The sequence below is a fragment of the Salmo salar genome, chromosome ssa05, assembly GCF_905237065.1.
Source record: "Salmo salar chromosome ssa05, Ssal_v3.1, whole genome shotgun sequence".
NCBI classification, from domain to species: Eukaryota; Metazoa; Chordata; class Actinopteri; order Salmoniformes; family Salmonidae; genus Salmo; species Salmo salar.
Genome location: NC_059446.1, coordinates 52467089 through 52488697, shown reverse-complemented (window position 1 = coordinate 52488697; position 21609 = coordinate 52467089). Strand labels below are relative to the sequence as shown.

Sequence of the window (21609 nt, the reverse complement as noted above, 5' to 3'; positions counted from 1 at the left end):
AGAATGCATTTCGCGTTATATTTCCCGCAATCTGTCTTAAAATAACTTTGTTTAAACAACAAAACAACCATCTTGTGTAACATTACAACATGTTTGTCACATAATATTTTAGTCATTCTGAAACATATTTTTTGTACGCCTGATAGGAGCCAACTCTGATGCAAACACTGACTGTAAACCTACAAGACGGCTTGTGACCATCAAGAGATTATGGAAAATTTGCTCTTTTAGTATTTGTCAAGTAGGCGTCTTCAATTGAAGAAGCCCCCGAATTCTGTTGAAAATAGATGATACATCTGTGCATTTTGTTACGGATTGAAGCAGTGTAGATTTACGTAATAAAGCCCGAGGGGTTGTGGGAAAGTGGTCATATACAACAAACCTCAGAGGTGCCTTATTGCTATTAGAAACTGGTTACCAACGTAATTAGAGTAGTACAACTAAATGTTTTGTCATGCGCCTGGTATACGTCTGATATACCGTGCCAATGCTCTCAGCCAATCAGCATTCAGGGCTCGAACCACCAGGTTTATCATTTGGAATCAATCACTCACTGTATGCATCGCCGTGCTAGAGGCGTCACTACAGACCCGGTTTCTATCCGGGGCTATATCACAACCGGCCGTGATCAGGAGTCCCATAGGGCGGCGCACAATTGCCCCAGCGTCGTTAGGGAAGGGTTTGGACGGTTAGGCCATTGTAAATAATAATTTGTTCTTAACTGACTTGCCTAGTTAAATACAATTTAAAAAATCATGGGGTAGTAATCCTGATGTAGGTTTGAACACTCAGTGATGTCAACCCAATACTTTAGCTATTTGTTACGCCAAGAGATCAGAACCTATTGACGAGGTTGCTATTATTGGGTTAAGTTCGCCCCCTTTCTTCGGAGTGCGCGTTTCCTCACACCGGCACCCTTGGGATGTGCTCTCGATGGCCACAACTGGGGGGCATCCCACTTCTGACACCAGTGTAGCGAAGTAAGATTGTAGTCCAGACCGGGGCTTAAACCAACTGTCAACCTAACACCTGCCCTCTTGAGTAAGTGGCTAGGTATTGGGTTAAGGTCGTCACTGTATGATAGATACAACAATACAATAGGCCTACTTTCATTTTGTAAATTTACTGATGTTGAAAAATTGAGTGTCGGTACAATAATAGTCTGAATTGGCTTCTCTACCGGTCGTCTCAGCTCATCTTCTGCACTAATGATCTGAAATGACAGGACAGGTGAAAGCAACACGGTGGGTGCATATTGTCTACAGTGGGATTTATTCACATGCACAAAAAATGAATGGGAGGATAAAGATTATCTACTTATTTAGTCAGCAGCAGTTTTCAGTTTTCCATGTCAGTGTTTTTTTTAAATGCGTCTCATGACCAATCTTGATCAGTTTACCTTCCCCAAATTCTAGGCCAATTTTGTGATATTTACAGCCATTTCTGATCATTAAATTAATAATATTGTAGTGTTTCTGGGGGCAGAGCGAGGTCCCGAGTCGAGGCACGAACAGGCTTCCAAAGGTTACGGTTTGGGGAGCGTTAATCGGTTTTTAGAAAGGTCAGGTTTGTTACCTACCTCAACTGAACTGGAAGCAAGTCCTTGTGCTTCGCCATCTTTCAGGGCCCAAGCACGCCCGTCCGTGCTTTCGATGGCCCGTACAGGTCATCCCTATCCCACTTCTGACACAGCTGTGGTGTTAATCTATAATTATAAAGGCCACTAATTCTTGAAGAATAGCACTTATAAATGCCTCAAAGTAAATCTTCAAATGCAAGTTAAAACTGTCATGTTGTTGACCTCATGTCATGGACTGACATGTACCATACATTGCTCAATCTAGGAATTTAAGTGTCCAGCCCTATCCCTCAGTTTAGGCCTATATAAAAAACCAAGTGGCGGGATGGTTTTGTTGTTTTTCAAATTAAAGAGTGGGCCTTTAACCATTGGGGAAAACGAAACTGGTGGGGCATGCACTTGCATCGGCAAACACGTAATTCCCAACTAATGCCACACGGGGGGGATTTTACACCACTGTTTAGCAGCACTGACAACAGAATGTAATATGATTTTAGGTAGTGGATGGAGGAAAAGCTTGTCTACTGTATTGATGGAGGTGTGTAGATCCAACCTAATGTATTTTTGCCCACAAAGTTTGATGATTTTCGTAACAATTTAAGATCAACATGCCCTATATTACACACCAGTAGGCTGGATATTATTTTACTTAAATGAGAGAGGTTGCAGTAGATTGAACAGATGTTGCGAAATTTGGGGGCATAAGAGATTTGAAGGTCGATGTGGTGAGAAAGGCGAAGAATGAACATTAAAGAAAGAGGAGGGGAAAGGGGAGGAGAGCGCTAAATCGACAAGGGCAGATAAAGGAGAGAGTGGAACGCTCACCAAGGTACACATCTACGGAATCACCAGAGCCACTTCCGCCCACACGAAAGATGGCGGCTCCCTTGATGGAGAAATTGTCGGAATCTTTAGGTTCCCCAGAACCTGCGGTTCGACTGATTCTGTCCGTTTTAGTCGGTGAGTTCAATTCAGTCATCGCTGACATCTTTCAGTAGACTCTCTGACATAACCATGTGTCAATGTAATATTGATTTACACCTTTAAAACAGTGTAGCAACACACACTCTGCTAACCCAGGTAACGTTAATGATGTCTCTTGCTCAGCTGCAGTGACTAGCCAGACTAACGTTAGCTAGCTAGCGAGTAGACCCGCTGGCAAGCCGAACGATAATACAATAGCTAAATGCACTTAGCTAGCCTTGTTTTGACAAGCTGACCAGACGGGCTGCAAGGTTGAGCGGGCACAAGAATAAGCAGAGCACATTATCTGCTCTGCTGATTGTCAGAAAACAACATATTATTTCATATTTGTTGCTAACATTAGCTAGCAATTATGGTAGAAGAGGTTACTACAAGCGGTTGTAACACAGTACGGACAGGTTTACTTTACATGCTCGGTGTATCCCAGGTAACTAACTAGCTGGGTGGGTGTCTTGTCATCTCTGAACTTTGCTCTGACACATGAACATTTTTTCTTCTGAAGTCACATTTGCTGGGATTGACTAACAAATAGTGCAGTATTTCAGTTCATTGTCTTAAATTAATTGCTGTTGCTTTTTAGCTTCTGTTACCCTGATATTGTTTATTCTTGCTGTAGCCTATAATTGTAGATCTCTTGCTTTTGGCTCATGTTGTATCACAGTAGGCCCCATGTTTACAATCTTGTAAATGTATAGAAACTACAATACTGCCTTTACCAGTCATCATTGTGATTGTGACACATTGAAGGTATCAGATTGCAAGACCTCCCGATCTCTATACTTTATGGAAGTAAATTAAATGTAATTACCAGCTTTTAATTCTACTGCCAATGTCTACCCTTGTCAGTTACACACACCAGAAAACTGTGCACCAACCTAAACAATATACACCAAAAGCACATATGACTGCAAAACTACAGGCTCTTAATAAACAAACTGCTGTCATTGGCAGTTGTCTACCCTGTTTCTTCACAACCAAATAGCATGTGATTTATCTGTAATGCTCAGATAATGACATTCCAGTGGAGTGACTTTTCATATTCAAACATGAAAAGTCACTCTGCTTTAGGCATACAAATTGAACAGAAGCTCTCAATTAATTTGAAGTGTCCAGGGATCCAAAACATAAATGATTGGTCAGTGTTTCCAGGTGTATTTTTTTTTTTTAAGCTGTGGTGGCAAAGGTCACATATGGACCTTTAACATTTTTGTAGAATGACTGTGAGAAGGTCAGTTCCGGTGACTTTTTTTAAAAGGACATTCCACTACAATATAAATGGAATAAAATGATGCTAACACCATCTAAAATATAATTTGCCCCTCCAGCCCAAAACATATTGGTCCATATCATCATGATCTGGCAGGTGTGCTATTTAGCTAAAAGCATTAGGCTATCACCTGGCTGTAGCCCAACTGATGCATCATGGTGGCTAATAAATGTGCTGAAGAATGGGTTTTACCATCTGCATTTACCCCATTGGGCTAAGAATTAGCTACATCGCAAACTCTAAACATGATCTTGTTGCTATTTAGCATCATATTGATGACTTGAATGTCCCAAAAATATACTGTACAGTATGTTACCGTAAATTCAAAAAAAACCTTTGTTTAGCAGTATTACATTACAGTAAACTTTACAGCAATGTATTGTTAAACCAGTTTATTTAGAATTTACAGGTACAGTTGAAGTTGGAAGTTTACATGCACTTAGGTTGGAGTCATTAACTTGATTTTCAACCACTCCACAAATTTCTTGTTAACAAACTATAGTTTTGGCAAGTCGGTTAGGACATCTATTTCGTGCATGACACAAGTCATTTTTCCAACAGTTGTTTACAGACAGATTATTTCATTTATAAATCACTGTATCGCAATTCCGGTGGGTCAGAAGTTTACATACACTAAGTTGACTGTGCTTTTAAACAGCTTGGAAAATTCCAGAAAATGATGTCATAGGCTAATTGTCGTCATTTGAGTCAATTGGAGGTGTACCTGTGGATGTATTTCAAGGCCTACCTTTAAACTCAGTGCCTCTTTCCTTGACATCATGGGAATATCTAAAGAAATCAGCCAAGACCTCAGAAAAAAAAACGTAGACCTTCACAAGTCTGGTTCATCCTTGGGAGCAATTTCCAAACACCTGAAGGTACTATGTTCATCTGTACAAAGAATAGTACGCAAGTATAAACACCATGGGACCGCGCAGCCGGCATATCGCTCAGGAGGAGACGCATTCTGTCTCCTAGAGATGAACATGCTTTGGTGCAAAAAGTGCAAATCAATCCCAGAACAACAGCAAAGGACCTTGTGAAGACGTTGGAGGAAACTGGTACAAAAGTATCTATAGCCACAGTAAAACGAGTCCTACATCGATATAACCTGAAAGGCCGCTCAGCAAGGAAGAAGCCACTGCTCCAAAATCGGCATTAAAAATGTCAGACTACGGTTTGCAACTGCACATGGGGACAAAGATCGTACTTTTTGGAGAAATGTCCTCTGGTCTGATGAAACAAAAATAGAACTATTTGGCCTTAATGACCATCGTTATGTTTGCAGGAAAAAGGGGGAGGCTTGCAAGCCAAAGAACACCATCCCAACCGTGAAGCGCGGGGGTGGCAGCATCATGTTGTGGGGGTGTTTTGCTGCAGGAGGGACTGGTGCACTTCACAAAATAGATGGCATCATGGGGCAGGAAAATTGTGGCTATATTGAAGCAACATCTCAAGACATCAGTCAGGAAGTTAAAGCTTGGTCGCAAATGGGTCTTCCAAATGGACAATGACCCCAAGCATACTTCCAAAGTTGTGGCAAAATGGCTTAAGGACAACAAAGTCAATGTATTAGAGTGGCCATCACAAAGCCCTGACCTCAATCCTATAGAAAATGCGTGGGCAGTAGTGAAAAATCATGTGCGAGCAAGGAGGCCTACAAACCTGACTCAATTACACCAGCTCTGTCAGGAGGAATGAGCCAAAATTCACCCAACGTATTGTGGAAGGCTACCCAAAACATTTGACCCAAGTTAAGCAATTTAAAGGCAATGCTACCAAATTCTAATTGAATGTATGTAAACTTCTGACCCATTGAATGTGATGAAATAAATAAAATCAGAAATCATTCTCTCTACTATTATTCTGACATTTCACGTTCTTAAAATAAAGTGGTGATCCTGACCTAAGACAGGAAATTTTTACTAGGATTTAATGTCAGGAATTGTGAAAAACTGAGTTTAAATGTATTTGGCTAAGGTGTATGTAAACTTCCGACTGTAACTGGCCACCAGTAAGTTACCGTAAAAGCAACAGATAATTTTTTTTGTGTAGGCCTAGCTGTTACACCTGACCCATGTTACATTTGGCCCTTATCTCCTCTCGTGAACAGCAAGCGCTAAAAGCGCCTAAACCATTCTGCTCATACTCCGGTTTGAAAATGGTTAAGTTCACAAATTTTTAGGAGTTGAGAAATAATAAATGTAGTAGTAATGGAATGCTGGGATTTTCTTTTAAGTGGCCATTAACCCCTTTCAAATATGTGTTGTGATTTATGCATTTGCCCAGCCATTGCACCATGTTTTTTCCCCCCTGTGGTACACACAATTTGAAAGTGTGTTATTGTCTTGCATAGAATGTGACAAGCCAATTGAAAAGGTTCCCATATTCAACTGTGTGGTTGTCTGATTTTGGTGTTTGTTAGGCTACTCATGTTGTTGGCTGAGGAAAAGTACATGTGGACAGCAGCATCTTCAAAGTGTGTCTCAGCAGAAGCATTTTTTCCCCTGTGTTACACATTTTTTGGGGGGTGTGTAGGCAACCATTATATAGCAGTTGCGCAGCCTGTGCGAGCAGTCCGAAAAGTGAGTGCACACAGTCTCGTATGCGTTGACAACATTGGGCGGGAGACACGGTACAAAACCCTTTTTAATTTTTTTTTTTCATTAGATCTTGTTGTATGAATTGTGTCTAAGGTACAGAACCTCAGCCCCGGCGGGCCCCAGACCAATTGCATCCCTGGGTGTGCACTGATAAACGTCTCCGTTTTATCTTGAGGTTGTAGCACTGAACTACAAGGTCATCATTGTGCTGTCAGCACTAAGGGCTCTCGTCTAGAATGATTCACTCGTGTTGATTCGCATGTTAACTGTCTTCTCCTTTCTCTCTTTCTGTCGTTCCTTCAGGGTACCCCTGTGCCCTGCTGTACCGGCAGTTCTTCTTCCACCAGCCACCCACTGTCATTCACTTATACCACGCCATCTCCGGACTGTCTCTGGCAGCTTTCAACTTTGGTGAGACGCAAGGGACGGAGGGAGGGGACGGAGGGAGGCAGAGAGGCAAATAGAGAAGGAGGGAGGCAGAGAGAAAGGAGGTGGGGAAGTGGTGTGGGGGATGGAGAGAGGAAAATTAATGAAGGTGGAAGTTGGTAGGTATTTCAGCTCATGCCTATACATTTGTAATAAGTTAAAAGGATTGAGAAGTTGGCTATGACCAGGAGCTTATTTTTGAGCAGTGCTACCTGAAATAGCTAAATAGTGTCATCAATAACAATATTAGAACTTCAAAACTTCAGGTGAAGGGGAGGTGAGAGAGCAGGTGGGTTGTTGAGGAAAACAATCAAATTGTATTTGTCATATGCGCCGAATACAACAGGTGTAGACCTTACAGTGAAATGCTTACTTACAAGCCCTTAACCCCATTGTTGGTTAAGACAATCCCTAAAGAAAAGTAAGAGATAAATAATTAAAGAGCCGCAGTAAATAACAATAGCGGGGATATATACAGGGGGTAACGGTACCATGTGTCAATGTGGTGGGGGGCACCGGTACCGAGGTAATTATGTACATTTAGGTAGAGTTATTAAAGTGGCTATGCATAGATAATAACAGAGTAGCAGCACTGTGCGGGGGGGGGGGGCAATGCAAATAGTCTTGGTAGCCATTTGATTAGCTGCTCAGGAGTCTTATGTAAGTTCAGCCAAGTGGCTGGGGAATGAGTAGTGGGGTGTGGGGAATGGGTAATGATTTCCTTATGGTGGTGATGTTGGCAGGGAAACTGTTGCGGAGTTGGGATGGGGACCTATTTTTCTTGGCGTTAACTCCAGAGGGGGGGAGGAGACTGAAAGGGTAAAGTGGCTCATTTCTGAAAAGTGTTTGTCTCACCATTACTTTGCGGCAGTGGGAGTAGTGTTGGAAAATTCTGGAAACTTTCAATAAATTCCCTGTTCTTCCAGAAATCCTGGTTCCTTCCTGATTCTGGCTACTCTCCAACTGGGATTTCTGGGAAAACCAGGGAATTTATTGAAATATTTTTGCGACCCTATGTGGAAGCGTCCCTCCTACCCAGCTCTGTTGATTTAAAAAAAAAATAAATAATAAAAATCCCCCCCCACCCCAAAGAAATGTGCCCTCTATTTGTTTCAAATGAAATATTTTGGTGTTTTGTAGCTTTGATTATTGCTTCAGGGGCTTCCATGACATACTAAGAAAAAACCCTAGTGTGTAACGCTGCAAGGGAACGGCCTAGAACAGGACAGTATCTTAAGGGTGGGATCTGTATAGCTCAGGGATGTCAAACTCGTTTCGACCCGCGGGCCTGACTCAGTCTTCACCGAGGTCCGGAGGGCTGCACACACAATTTGTTATATTTCCTTACCGTCAAAATTACCAAAATGCAGTCCTATCCATAATTTTAGGAATTTTCCATGCGTCCTGACTTTCTAGCTTTCGTTTCACTGATTGTTAGAAATCTGGACAAAGTGAAGAGACTATAAATGTAGGTCCTTTATAATTTCTACACAGTTTCGATTTGGTTGAGCTTAGGGTTGCATATTTTGGGGAATATTCAGAGGTAGAAACTTTCCGTGGGAATTAACAGGAATATATGGGAATTAACAAATGTATACATATTAATACCATTTTAAATGTGATGTTATTTGCATTGGATATAGTTACAATATATGGGGACAAACAAACCTTTTACCTTATCATAAGTAGACATAATTGCAAATATTTAAATCCTTCCAATACAAAAAAAAAAAAAATAACAATTTAGTTACAAATTTAACTTTAAATGAGTTGGCTCTTCACATGGGATAATTTCACTGAACAACAAAAGGGAATATTGAATGATCCCCAATGATACATCGTATCTCCCAAAAACGTTTTCAACATACATCTATACAATGATAGTCTACAAACTAAAGCTTTGGTTGTCTTCCTCTCAGGCTTCCATGTCTTCTCCCCGGACCTCCTCAATGTCCACCTCTTGAACATCAGTCTTTGAGGCCTCATCTTCACTGTTACTTTCCAACCTTGTTGAGGATGGCTCGTTGTCAGGCTCAAAAAGCCTCAAATTTGCCCGGATGGCCACCAATTTATCAACCCTTGTATTGGTCAGCCTGTTGCGGGCTTTGGTTTGTGTGTGTGTGTTCCCAAACAAGGACCAGTTGCGCTCTGAGGCAGCTGATGTTGGTGGGATTTGGAGGATATTGGAGGCAACTGGGGAAAGAGCCTCAGATCCACAAAGTCCCTTCCACCAGGTGGCTGATGAGATATGTTGGCACGACTGCCATATTGCATCTCCATCCCAAAGCCCTTGCTTGGAAGTATACAGTCGTGGCCAAAAGTTGTGAGAATGACACATTCATTTCCACAAAGTTTGCTGCTTCAGTGTCTTTAGATATTTTTGTCAAATGTTACTATGAATTACTGACTGACTACTGAATTATAATTACAAGCGTCAAAGGCTTTTATTGACAATTACATGAAGTTGATGCAAAGAGTCAATATTTGCAGTGTTGACCCTTCTTTTTCAAGACCTCTGCAATCCGCCCTGGCATGCTGTCAATTAACTTCTGGGCCACATCCTGACTGATGGCAGCCCATTCTTGCATAATCAATGCTTGGAGTTTGTCCACCCGCCTCTTGAGGATTGACCACAAGTTCTCAATGGGATTAAGGTCTGGGGAGTTTCCTGGCCATGGACCCAAAATATCGATGTTTTGTTCCCCGAGCAACTTAGTTATCACTTTTGCCTTATGGCAAGGAGCTCCATCATGCTGGAAAAGGCATTGTTCGTCACCAAACTGTTCCTGGATGGTTGGGAGAAGTTGCTCTCGGAGGATGTGTTGGTACCATTCTTTATTCATGGCTGTGTTCTTAGGAAAAATTGTAAGTGAGCCCACTCCCTTGGCTGAGAAGCATCCCCACACATGAATGGTCTCACAATGCTTTACTGTTGGCATGACACAGGACTGATGGTAGAGCTCACCTTGTCTTCTCCGGACAAGCTTTTTTTCCGGATGCCCCAAACAATCAGAAAAGGGATTCATCAGAGAAAATGACTTTACCCCAGTCCTCAGCAGTCCTGTTGCAGAATATCAGTCTGTCCCTGACATTTTTCCTGGAGAGAAGTGGCTTCTTTGCTGCCCTTCTTGACACCAGGCCATCCTCCAAAAGTCTTCGCCTCACTGTGCGTGCAGATGCACTCACACCTGCCTGCTGCCATTCCTGAGCAAGCTCTGTACTGGTGGTGCCCCAATCCCGCAGCTGAAACAACGTTAGGAGACGGTCCTGGCGCTTGCTGGACTTTCTTGGGCGCCCTGAAGCCTCCTTCACAACAATTGAACCACTCTCTCCTTGAAGTTCTTGATGATCCGATAAATGGTTGATTTAGGTGCAATCTTACTGGCAGCAATATCCTTGCTTGTGAAGCTCTTTTTGTGCAAAGCAATGATGACTGCACGTGTTTCCTTGCAGGTAACCATGGTTGACAGAGGAAGACCAATGATTCCAAGCACCACCCTCCTTTGAAGCTTCCAGTCTGTTATTTGAACTGACAGAGTGATCTCAAGCCTTGTCCACACTCACACGTGTTAACAAGAGAATCGCTGACATGATGTCAGCTGGTCCTTTTGTGGCAGGGTTGAAATGCAGTGAAATAGTTTTTTGGGGATTCAGTTTTGCATGGCAAAGAGGGACTTTGCAAATCATCTGATCACTCTTCATAACATTCTGGAGTATATGCAAATTGCCATCATACAAACTGAGGCAGCAGACTTTGTGAAAATGTATATTTTGTCATTCTCTAAACTTTTGGCCACGACTGTACATCACCAGACTGCCAAGAACCTCGCCCTCATCCAGGCCAAGGTGGCGAGACACGGTAGTGTTGACACCATAGGCCTTGTTGATCTCTGCACTAGACAGGATGCTCTTGCCAGCATATTTGCGGTCCAACATGTACACTGCGGCGTGTATGGGCTTCAGGCAGAAGTCTTCACGCTTTTTGATGCATTTCAGAACTGCAGTTCCCTCTGCTTGGAGCGACAGTGAAGTGGGCAGGGCAGTATGGATTTTTCCTCTTACATCTGCAAGCAGAGTCTGAACATCAGACAGGATGGCATTGTCTCCCTGAATCTGTGCAATGGCTACTGCTATAGGTTTCAGGCTGCTTACCACTCTCCCAAAATACATCATCCAGGAGGATCCTCTTGATGGTGCTATCCATATCGGCAGACTGTGATAGGGCTATTTCTTGGAGAGACTCCTTCCCCTCCAGGAGACTGTCAAACATGATGACAACACCACCCCAACAGGTGTTGCTGGGCAGCTTCAATGTGGTGCTTTTATTCTTCTTACTGCTTGGTGAGGTAGATTGCTGCTATAACTTAATGACTGCCTTCAGCTCATCTGCATTGTAGAGACCGGTGTGTCTGTTGTCCCTTGTGTCTGTGCTCTTGTAGAATACTGGTTGAGGGGTTGAGATGATGTAGTTAATTATTCCTTGCCCACGAACATTCAACCACCAATCAGAGATGATTGCAATACAGTCTGCTTTCTCTATGATTGGCTTGACCTTCACTTGAACTCTGTTGAACTCTGCATCCAGTCAATGAGTAGATAAACCATGTCTGGTTGGAGGGGTGTATGCTGGGCGAAGAACATTCAGAAATCTCTTCCAATACATGTGAGCATCAGAAGTGAACCAGTTGCTTACACAGCTCGAGTAAGATATTCATCAGCATTTCTCTGACTACGTTCCTCCACTGAGTAAAAAAAAACTTCTGATTCCAGGAAGACCATGAGCTGTTGCTATCGATAAGGTGTCTGATTCATCATTTTCACCTCGAATATAAGTAGAGGGACTTTTGTCAGAGGTTGCTGAACTTTATGCACTTGGCCAGATGATTCTGCATCTTTGCATTCTTCATATGATTTGGCACAGTATTTGCAAATTTACACAGCTTTTCCTTCAACATTAGCTGCAGTGAAATGTCGCCACACATCAGATAGTGCCCGTGGTATTTTCCTGTAAAGATTAGAAAACTTTTTTTAAAACTATGCAATTCCATGTAGAGATAAATAGTTAAGCGGTTAGATTTAAACAACTCCTTTGTAAGATACATGTTTTAAAATGAAATATGTATGGAAACAGGTGAAATAACACTCCTCAGTTAACAGGATCAAGTAAGCTAAAACCCACATGGTAGCAAACACTAACTAGCCGAAATTGTTAACAAGTTAGAAATTATTTAAACACACTTTGCTGTAGGCTACTATTTACTAGTTAACAAAAAATAATGTACAGTTGAAGTCGGAAGTTTACATACACCTTAGCTAAATACATTTAAACTCAGTTTTTCACAATTCCTGACATTTAATCCTAGTAAAAATTCCCTTTCTTAGGTTGGTTAGGATCACCACTTTTATTTTAAGAATGTGAAATGTCAGAATAATAGTACAAAGAATGTTTTACTTGTTTCATCACATTCCCAGTGGGTCAGAAGTTTACATACACTCACTTAGTATTTGGTAGCATTGCCTTTAAATTATTTAACTTGGGTCAAACGTTTTGGGTAGTCTTCCACAAGCTTCCCACAATAAGTTGGGTGAATTTTGGCCCATTCCTCCTGACAGAGCTGGTGTAACTGAGTCAGGTTTGTAGGGCTCCTTGCTCGCACACGCTTTCTCAGTTCTGCCCACAAATTGTTCTGTAGGATTGAGGTCAGGGCTTTGTGATGGCCACTCCAATACCTTGACTTTGTTGTCCTTAAGCCATTTTGCCACAACTTTGGAAGTATGCTTGGGGTCATTGTCCATTTGGAAGACCCATTTACGACCACGCTTTAACTTCCTGACTGTCATGAGATGTTTCTTCAATATAGCCACATCATTTTCCTGCCTCATGAAGCCATCTATTTTGTGAAATGCACCAGTCCCTCCTGCAGCAAAGCACCCCCACAACATGATGCTGCCACCCCCGTGCTTCACGGTTGGGATGGTGTTCTTTGGTTTGCAAGCATCCCCCTTTTTCCTCCAAACATAACGATGGTCATTATGGCCAAACAGTTCTTTTTTTGTTTCATCAGACCGGAGGACAATTCTCCAAAAAGTACGATCTTTGTCCCCATGTGCAGTTGCAAACTGTAGTCTGGCTTGTTTACGGTGATTTTCAATTTTATTTTAAATTTTTTTTGAGCTTCTTCTTTGCTGAGCGGCCTTTCAGGTTATGTCGATTTATAGGACTCGTTTAACTGTGGACATAGATACTTTTGTACCTGTTTCCTCCAGCATCTTCACAAGGTCCTTTGCTGTTGTTCTGGGATTGATTTGCACTTTTCGCACCACAGTACGTTCATCTCTAGGTGACAGAACGTGTCTCCTTCCTGAGCGGTATGCCGGCTGCGTGGTCCCATGGTGTTTATACTTGCGTACTATTGTTTGTACAGATGAATGTGGTACCTTTTGGGCGTTTGGAAATTTCTCCCAAGGATGAACCAGACTTTTGGAGGTCTTTTTTTATTTTTATTATTTTTGCTTTTCCAATGATCTCAAGCAAAGAGGCACTGAGTTTGAAGGTAGGCCTTGAAATACATCCACAGGTACACGTGCAATTGACTCCAATGATGTCAATTATCCTATCAGAAGCTTCTAAAGCCATAACATCATATTCTGTAATTTTCCAAGATGTTTAAAGGCACAGTCAACTTAGTGTATGTAGACTTCTGACCCACTGCAATTAACATATGTATGTATTTTGCTCAAAACACCCCATGGGCCGCATTGAGTCGGCTGTATGTTTGACACGCCTGGACTAGCTCAAGGTCTATCATTCAATTTGTACGCTATAGCTAGCCTAACCAGTAACCACCAAGTCATGAGTAATTGTGAAGAACTAAAGAGTTTGACTGAGTGAGTCTAGAGAGGGATGGATAGATGGTTTACATAATGGTAGGGGATTAATAACACAAACTCTTTTCCCCCTTGTTCTCTGCTGCACTTGGATTTTACAGCAGGTCTGTTGCACTTTCCCTGTCTTTGTGGAATCAGTTTTTTTTTTTTTTTTATCATCTTCACATGATAACCTGTGACTTGCTCATCTTCAACTTGCAAGAATGCACTCTTTCTTCCTCTGTTTCTCTTTCTCTCTGTGCTAATATCCATCTCTCTGCCCCTTTCCCTTCCTCCCTCTGTCCCTCTATCATTCCACCCTTCTGTCTCTTTCAGGCACACAGCTCTATCACTCTGCATTATGCGTCCTTGTCCAGTTCCTGATGATGAGGCTTATGGGAAGGACGATAACAACCGTCCTGGCCAGCTTTATTTTTCAAATGGTGAGATTTCTCTCTCAATCTTTCTCGCTCTTTATTTTTCTCCTTTTCTCTCAGTCTCTTCCTGTGTTGTGATGCAGGGTCAGGTGGTAGAGGCAGCTTCTCTTGCTCTTTCTTGCTTGCTGCCCCTCCCTTGCTACAGTAGTTGAAGAGCTGCACTGTCTGTGTGTGATTTCTGCTGTTCATGTTAGGATCTCCCCTTTCTCTGTCCTTTTTGCTTTCACTGGAGTACTGAAGCGCCGTAGAACACTGCCACTGTATGACGTAATTCTCTCTCTCTCTCTCTCTCTCTCTCCTTTTTAAGTGTGATTGTGGTGTTTGTTTTTTGATCAGTCTGTCTTCTCTTTCCCCACCCCCCTCCCTTTTTCTTGATCCACTTCTCTCTCTGTAGGCATACCTGCTTTCAGGCTACTACTACACAGCTACAGAAGAATACGATATCAAATGGACCATGCCCCAATGTGTCCTTGCACTCAAACTTATCGGTATGCTCACCTCATCACTAACACCCTCTCTCCACTGCTCTGTACAACACCTCTGTTTCCCACTTGTATTTTGTGTAACACCCGTTGCTGAATGATTATTTGTCCTATTTTCTTTTCTTATTGACAACTTGTAGTAGTTGTTCATTAGCCTCGGAGATAACATGGATCATATTTTGCATAGTATACTAAAAATCCTACTAAAATCCGTCATGGCTTTACGTCTGTGCAGCTGAGGAACATCTACAGTCAAAGTATTAATTCCAATGATCATGGCAATCCTAGGCGCTTTCATAACATAGTGACTGATGCCAATTGCATTCTCTTTGATTTCAGGTTTGTCATTTGATTACTATGACGGTGGCCAGGAACCAGTGAGTTGATTGATCTCTCTATTGCCTTTTGATTATTGGTCAATTCTGTGCGGATTTTTTTATTTTTCTCCCTCTGTTCTATTTGTTATTTTGCTCTCAGTGTACTTGTCTTTGTGCTTCAAGTTCTCCTCTGTGTGTGTGTGTGTGTGTGTGTGTGTGCGAGCAAGTGAGACAGTTTGGATGTTTGAGTGAGAGACTTTGTCCACACATCAGTCAGAGATGAGTTGAGGTAGTGTGTGTGTGTTTGCATTGAGGAAGTTGTCCATTTACAAATAGGCAAATGTCTAGTGGTCATCACTCATTACAATGTTACTCTGTTACAGTTGCTGCTCACCTGTTCTGTTTGTTTATGAAGGGGGCCTACTAAATGGCACAACTTTCGACCACCGCCTATAGGGCTCTGGACGAAAGTAGAGCACTATGTAGGGAATAGGGTGCGATTTGGGACCCCCGCCCCGTAGTCTGGTTACTGTGCTGTGTGTCTTATTTTGCCTAGTCAAAAAGGCCCACAAAAGGCAGGCATTAAGGTCCTGTTGTATGTCTACGATATCACCCTGTCTCTGTCATTTGTTGCACAATGTCGTTTCTGTATTTTTGTTTATCATTCTATCCGTGTCAGAGAATACCTTGGGTTGTTGTTGCTGACTATTGACTGTTTTTGGATTATTGTCTTTTGTAGTATTTTGGAAACATGCCACGGGTTTGCACTTGGAAACCCGGCAGTTTTATGCCCCCTAGTTAAATGCCTTTTAAGTAGTCCTACTTGGTTCAAATTGAGTTTGCGGTCCAACCGTGGGCAGCTTTCAATAAGAACCCTGGGTAACTGGATATGCAGGGAGCTTATTCTTTCTCAGCCAGTGACTTTGTGCACTGTTAAAAAATGCTTCTCTATTTCCTGTTTCTTTCTTTCACATTCCTTCTACCCTTTTCCCCTCTTTGCTTTCCCTTTCTCTGTTCTCTCTTTTCTCTTTTACCCAACCTTTCCCCTTTTTACTCTAAATCCTCCTTAACCCTCCCCCTTCTTTCTCCCCGGCTCCAACCACTATTCTCACTCTCCTCCCTCTCTCTCCCCCTCCACCCCACCAGTCCAAGTTGAATGAGGAGCAGAAGAGGTCAGCCCTGGCCAATGTTCCCTCTCTGCTGGAGGTTATCGGCTTCTCCTACTTCTACGGAGGCTTTCTGGTGGGACCCCAGTTCACGCTGCGCAGCTACCAGAGGCTAGTCAAAGGGGAGCTCACCGACTGCCCGGGACAGCCACCTAACAGGTAGAGGCAGGAATGGATGGAGGGAAGGGTAGGACGGGTGGGGTGGGGGGGTTGAGGCAGAGAGAGGAAGGGGATGGATGTATGGGTTTACTTAATCTTTTTTTTTTTCTTTTTCTCAGTGTTATACCTGCTATGAAGCGGTTCTCCCTCGGCCTCCTCTGCCTGGTGATCTACGCAATATTTAGTCCGCACTACCCAGATAGCTATTACCTAACAGACGAGTACGACGTAAGAAAGCCTTGCTTTTGCACCAGCATTCCTGACGCTTTTAACATCACTGATTTGAAGCCAAAGCCACATTGCCATACGCTGTTCTGTTTGACAAATGTAACCGTCCTTAGTCAAATGCGTGTCTCTCCAGGCGCAGCCGTTCTGGTACCGCTGTGTCTTCATCCTCCTTTGGGCCAAAGTCATCCTGTACAAATATGTTAGCTGCTGGGTCATAGCGGTGAGTAGTAGCACTATGTAGCAGCACTTGGTATGTAAAACGTCTCATTTCCAGGCTGCACCCGCTTCAAAATAAAACCTTTACGGACATACCTGTCATTGTCACACAGAATAGTTCTACTGGGGCACACCTATGTCAGATCAGGTGAGAAGAAACTGGTCTGGGAGCCCAGTATATCAGCGTTACCCTATATTTAGGTTTTTCAGGAAGAAGTTATTTAAGTATTTGTAAAAGGAATGTCTTTTCTTTTTTTTTCTGACTCAGGAGGGAGTCTGTATACTCTCTGGCCTTGGCTATAATGGGCTGGGTCAGAATGGCGAGCACCAATGGGACGCCTGCGCAAATATGAAGGTGTGGACGTTTGAGACCACACCCCTTTTTACAGGCACCATCGCCTCCTTCAACATAAACACCAACGCCTGGGTGGCCAGGTTAGTGCCTGACAAACTCAAGCTATTTATGTCCAGGTTAGTTCTTTTTGGGATCCTTGGGGCATCCTTACTGTGGCCATTTTAAATTCCACCTTAATTGGGTAAGGACATACCATGGATCTTGGATAGCAAGGACCTTAGCGCCTGATTAAAACTATGTATGGCTAGATTAGTACCGGACTAAAATCATGCATGGCTAGGATAGTACCTGACTAAAATTATGCATGGCTAGGATAGTACCTGACTGAAACTAAATCTATGTAGGGCCAGGTTAGTGCCTGACAAAAAGTGATAAAATCTATTTAGCAAGGGACCTTTATCTTACTGATACTAAGCTGTATAAATGAAGGTTTAGTAAAAAAAAATCATACATCTAACAGTATTTGGTGGTTTGTAACATTCCTCCAGGCACGTGTTTAAGCGGTTGAAGTTCCTGGGTAATAAGCTCCTGTCTCAGGTGACCGCGCTTGCGTTCCTGGCCATCTGGCATGGCACGCACTCTGGATACCTCCTCTGCTTCTCCATGGAGTTCATCATCGTAAATGTGGAGAGACAGGTATGAGTAAATAATGGAATTAATAGAATTTGAATAAAGCACTACTTGAATACTGAACTTCCTGCTTTTACTTCCTGCTTTACTCTTATGGGTACATTCAATATAGCTGCTTGTCCACTTATCACCGAACAGTGACTTGATTAGGAATGGCTTGTCTAGTAATTATATTTCTATGGAAACAAGCACCAGGGACTGAGAGAGAATCCTGAGGAGCCAGGAAAATGCCTCCTCACTTATTTTGGATGCTTTCAAATTTGTACACGGCAATGTCTTGACCACGGTGGGAATGTACCGTATGTATTTAAGCAGGTAAGGTTAAGAAACCTTTTTTGTGAGGGCGACCTGACCCTCAGTAGTCAACATAGTTGCATCTAACATTGGGAGCATAAAAACAGTGTGCATGGCTTTTCATCTTTCTCTTTGTGATGTTTTCCAAACTCTGGACCTGTGAATGTTAAGCCTCCTCAAGAGGAGACACCCTGTCATTGCTAAATCTACCTCAAGCGGGTCTACAACAAAGGGTCAAGATCTCCATTTAAGCTGTTGGAGGATTCTCAAACTCTCTGCCCTGTATGCGTTACTGGATTACTGTGTGTGCGTCCGTGTCCATAACTATATCTTTATGCTGTATGCCTATCCCTGTTTGCCTCAGGCCCAAGCGCTGGTGAGGGATAGTCCCCTGCTGACCCGCCTGGCCAACAGTCCTCTCTACCCCCTCATCTACCTGGTCCAGCAGTTCATCCACTGGCTCTTCATGGGCTATCCTTTGGTGCCCTTCTGCCTCTTCACCTACGACAAGTGGCTCAGGGTAATAAACGGCTTAGACCGCATAATAAGCCTTCGTAATGTTGTCATAAGCACATCGCAACACATTCTAAATGTTCAGACTCTTTATTTACTTTATTTGAAGTGGCTAAAGGTAGCTGGCAGTTCGTAATGCCACAAACATGTTAGAACTCAGATCATCGATTTTTGTGTGCTAAATGCAGTTGTCTGGCATATGTTTAAACTCTTGACTTGGGTTGGGGAAATGGCTGTCTGGATGAGGATTTAATGTGCTCGGTTTGTCTTTCTGTTTTGCAGGTGTATTCATCCATTTATTTCTGCGGCCACATATTCTTCTTCACGTTGTATCTAGGCATCCCATATCTCCGCAAGGTGCTGGTACCTAGAAAAGAACGGAGCGAGAAAAAGGAGGACTAGAACTGTTAGGTAATGTAAGCTTCTGTATAGTTCTCCCAGACTTTTCTGTGTTTACAGTAAGGCTGTGGCGATTATGGAATTTTGGATAATGATTAAAGGGATAGTACAAAATGACATATTGGTTTCCTTACCCTGTAAGCTGTCTATGGACAAGGTATGACACAAATCCATGCTTTGGTTTTGTTTACCTGGCCTCTGTTTCAAATGCTAACGTGTTAGCATTTGTGGCACCAATGCAAGTCAATGGTAGCTGTATTAGCATTTTTTGCACTTAATGTCCAAATCAACATAAAAAAAAAAAAAAGCATTTGAAACTGTGGCCAGGTAAACAAAACGAAAGCATTGGTTGCTTTCATACCTTGTCCAAAGACTGCTTACAGGATAAGGAAACCAATATGCCATTTTGTAACTTGGGTGAACTAGCCCTAAAACGGACAATTATATGATATTTTTTTTAATTTTTTTTTAACTGAGAGAAAAAAACTGAGCTTGTAATGTATCATAATGCGACATACCTAATGTATACAACACAGCTTTGGTGACACCTACATCTCATAAATGTATGATTTTGACTACTTGGAACTTTAGGAAATGAAGCGTCCCCTCCCAACAGTGCTGTACTGCCCGTAAAATGATTTCTGCCCTCGTTGAGACATTACCAACTTTACCCTCTTCATGTAAAAATGAAAAAATGCTATTGGGTAAACTATCTACTTAAAAATGAAGTTGAAAGTCCTAAAAGAAATGTATTAAAACAATTATTATTTGTAATTGTCGATTTTTGTCCCAGCTCTAGTTTAGACTTGGTCAAAACATTCCCTATGTTTCAGTTATTCATTACGGTCTCCATATTGGCAAAAGGTAGTTTCCAGATAATTAATTAAACTTAAAGGCATAGTTCACCCCAAAATTGACTTTTGAAAGATGTTTTCATACCTCATAAATGGTATGAATTCAAAATAGGCAGATCTAAAATTAATGTGGAAGATTCCAATCCAAAGCAAATGCTGTGAATTTTTCCAATTTGTTAGATTTAGGCTTACAAATTTCTCCTAATGCATATAGAGGGATCTTCACAACATCTTTATCAATAGACAGAAACAGAGGTAGAAATGTCGTTGTAGCTTATGTTACTTGTGGATATAGGATAATATTTATGTTGACGGATTGGATTTTTTTTTTTTTTTTTCTATAGTGCTTTTCCACCACATGCTCAAAGCGCTTTTTGTAAGGGGGGGAAAGTCACCTCAACTAATCTCTATCTCACCTCTCTTCTCTCTCAGGTCTCTGGCTGAATCTCCACCCAGGATGTGACTGAAGGGAACTGTGACTTTTAACTAGGAGCGGATCAGAAAATATTTTAAAGCCTTTAATATTATTTGTGTGTACACGTTTTTCTTTCTATTTATTTTAGTGTTTTGGACGGGATGCACATTTTTTGGGGGGACTAGGGAGATGAGGGTACAGGAAATAACCTTTGTGCCACAATTGTGAGCCAATCAGTGGGTGTTTTCTTGATTTTAGAAAACTTGATGAGACTGACGTCTTGTATACACAGAATATTGCACTCGCCACTCACGGGCTCTGTTTTTATGATCTCTCTTCCTGTTTCAACCCTCCCCTCAAGTCCATATATACGGAGTATACAAAACATCCTAATATTGAGTTGCACCCCTCCACAGCCTCAATTCGTCGGGCGTGGACTCTACAAGGTGTTGAAAGCGTTCCACAGGGATGCTGGCCCATGTTGACTCCAGTGCTTCCCACAGTTGTCAAGATGACTGGATGTCCTTTGGGTGGTGGACCATTCTTGATACACACGCGAAACTGTTGCGCGTGAAAAACCCAGCAGCGTTGCAGTTCTTGACACAAGCCGGTGCGCCTGGCACCTACTACCATTTACATTTACATTTTAGTCATTTAGCAGACGCTCTTATCCAGAGCGACTTACAAATTGGTGCATTCACCTATAATATCCAGTGGAACAACCACTTTACAATAGTGCATCTAAATCTTTTAAGGGGGGGGTTAGAAGGATTACTTTATCCTATCCCAGGTATTCCTTGAAGAGGTGGGGTTTCAGGTGTCTCCGGAAGGTGGTGATTGACTCCGCTGTCCTGGCGTCGTGAGGGAGCTTGTTCCACCATTGGGGTGCCAGAGCAGCGAACAGTTTTGACTGGGCTGAGCGGGAACTGTGCTTCCTCAGAGGTAGGGAGGCGAGCAGGCCAGAGGTGGATGAACGGAGTGCCCTTGTTTGGGTGTAGGGCCTGATCAGAGCCTGAAGGTACGGAGGTGCCGTTCCCCTCACAGCTCCGTAGGCAAGCACCATGGTCTTGTAGCGGATGCGAGCTTCGACTGGAAGCCAGTGGAGAGAGCGGAGGAGCGGGGTGACGTGAGAGAACGCACTTAAATATTTTGTCTTGCCCATTCACCGTCTGAATGGCACAAATACACAATCCATGTCTCAAGGCTTAAAAATCATTCTTTGTCCTGTCTCCTCCCCTTCATCTACACTGATTTTGAAGTGAATTTAACGAGTGACATAAATAAGGGATCTTAGCTTCGCCTGATTCACCTTGTCTGTCTGTGTCATGGAAAGAGCAGGTATTCCTAATGTTTTCGCTACTCGGTGTAGAAAGAACCTGCACAGACATGGCTATGGTTCAGGCACAACAGAAATGTAT

The 21609-nt window shown here is 42.5% G+C and overlaps 1 protein-coding gene and 1 non-coding gene across 3 annotated transcripts; both read left to right on the top strand.

Annotated features, from left to right (window-relative positions):
- The first annotated feature begins 213 nt into the window (after positions 1–213).
- Positions 214–269, top strand: LOC123743269 (U7 small nuclear RNA). Its single transcript, XR_006770077.1, has one exon. It is a non-coding gene; the product is annotated as a U7 small nuclear RNA (small nuclear RNA).
- Positions 270–2046: 1777 nt separating this feature from the next.
- On the top strand, positions 2047–20818 carry LOC106605098 (lysophospholipid acyltransferase 5). Of its 2 annotated transcripts, XM_014200401.2 has the most exons (13): positions 2059–2539; positions 6737–6844; positions 14063–14169; positions 14558–14651; positions 14985–15022; positions 16109–16287; positions 16407–16515; positions 16649–16735; positions 17000–17166; positions 17575–17722; positions 18375–18530; positions 18806–18934; positions 20209–20814. In XM_014200401.2, exons 1-12 carry the CDS (start codon positions 2455–2457, stop codon positions 18923–18925), a joined length of 1398 nt encoding a protein of 465 aa, XP_014055876.1. In that variant the 5' UTR covers positions 2059–2454; the 3' UTR covers positions 18926–18934; positions 20209–20814. The 2 variants fall into 2 exon arrangements, with proteins under 2 accessions (XP_045574317.1, XP_014055876.1); XM_045718361.1 differs by lacking the exon at positions 6737–6844 and having other exon boundaries at positions 2047–2539; positions 20209–20818.
- Positions 20819–21609: the final 791 nt, after the last annotated feature.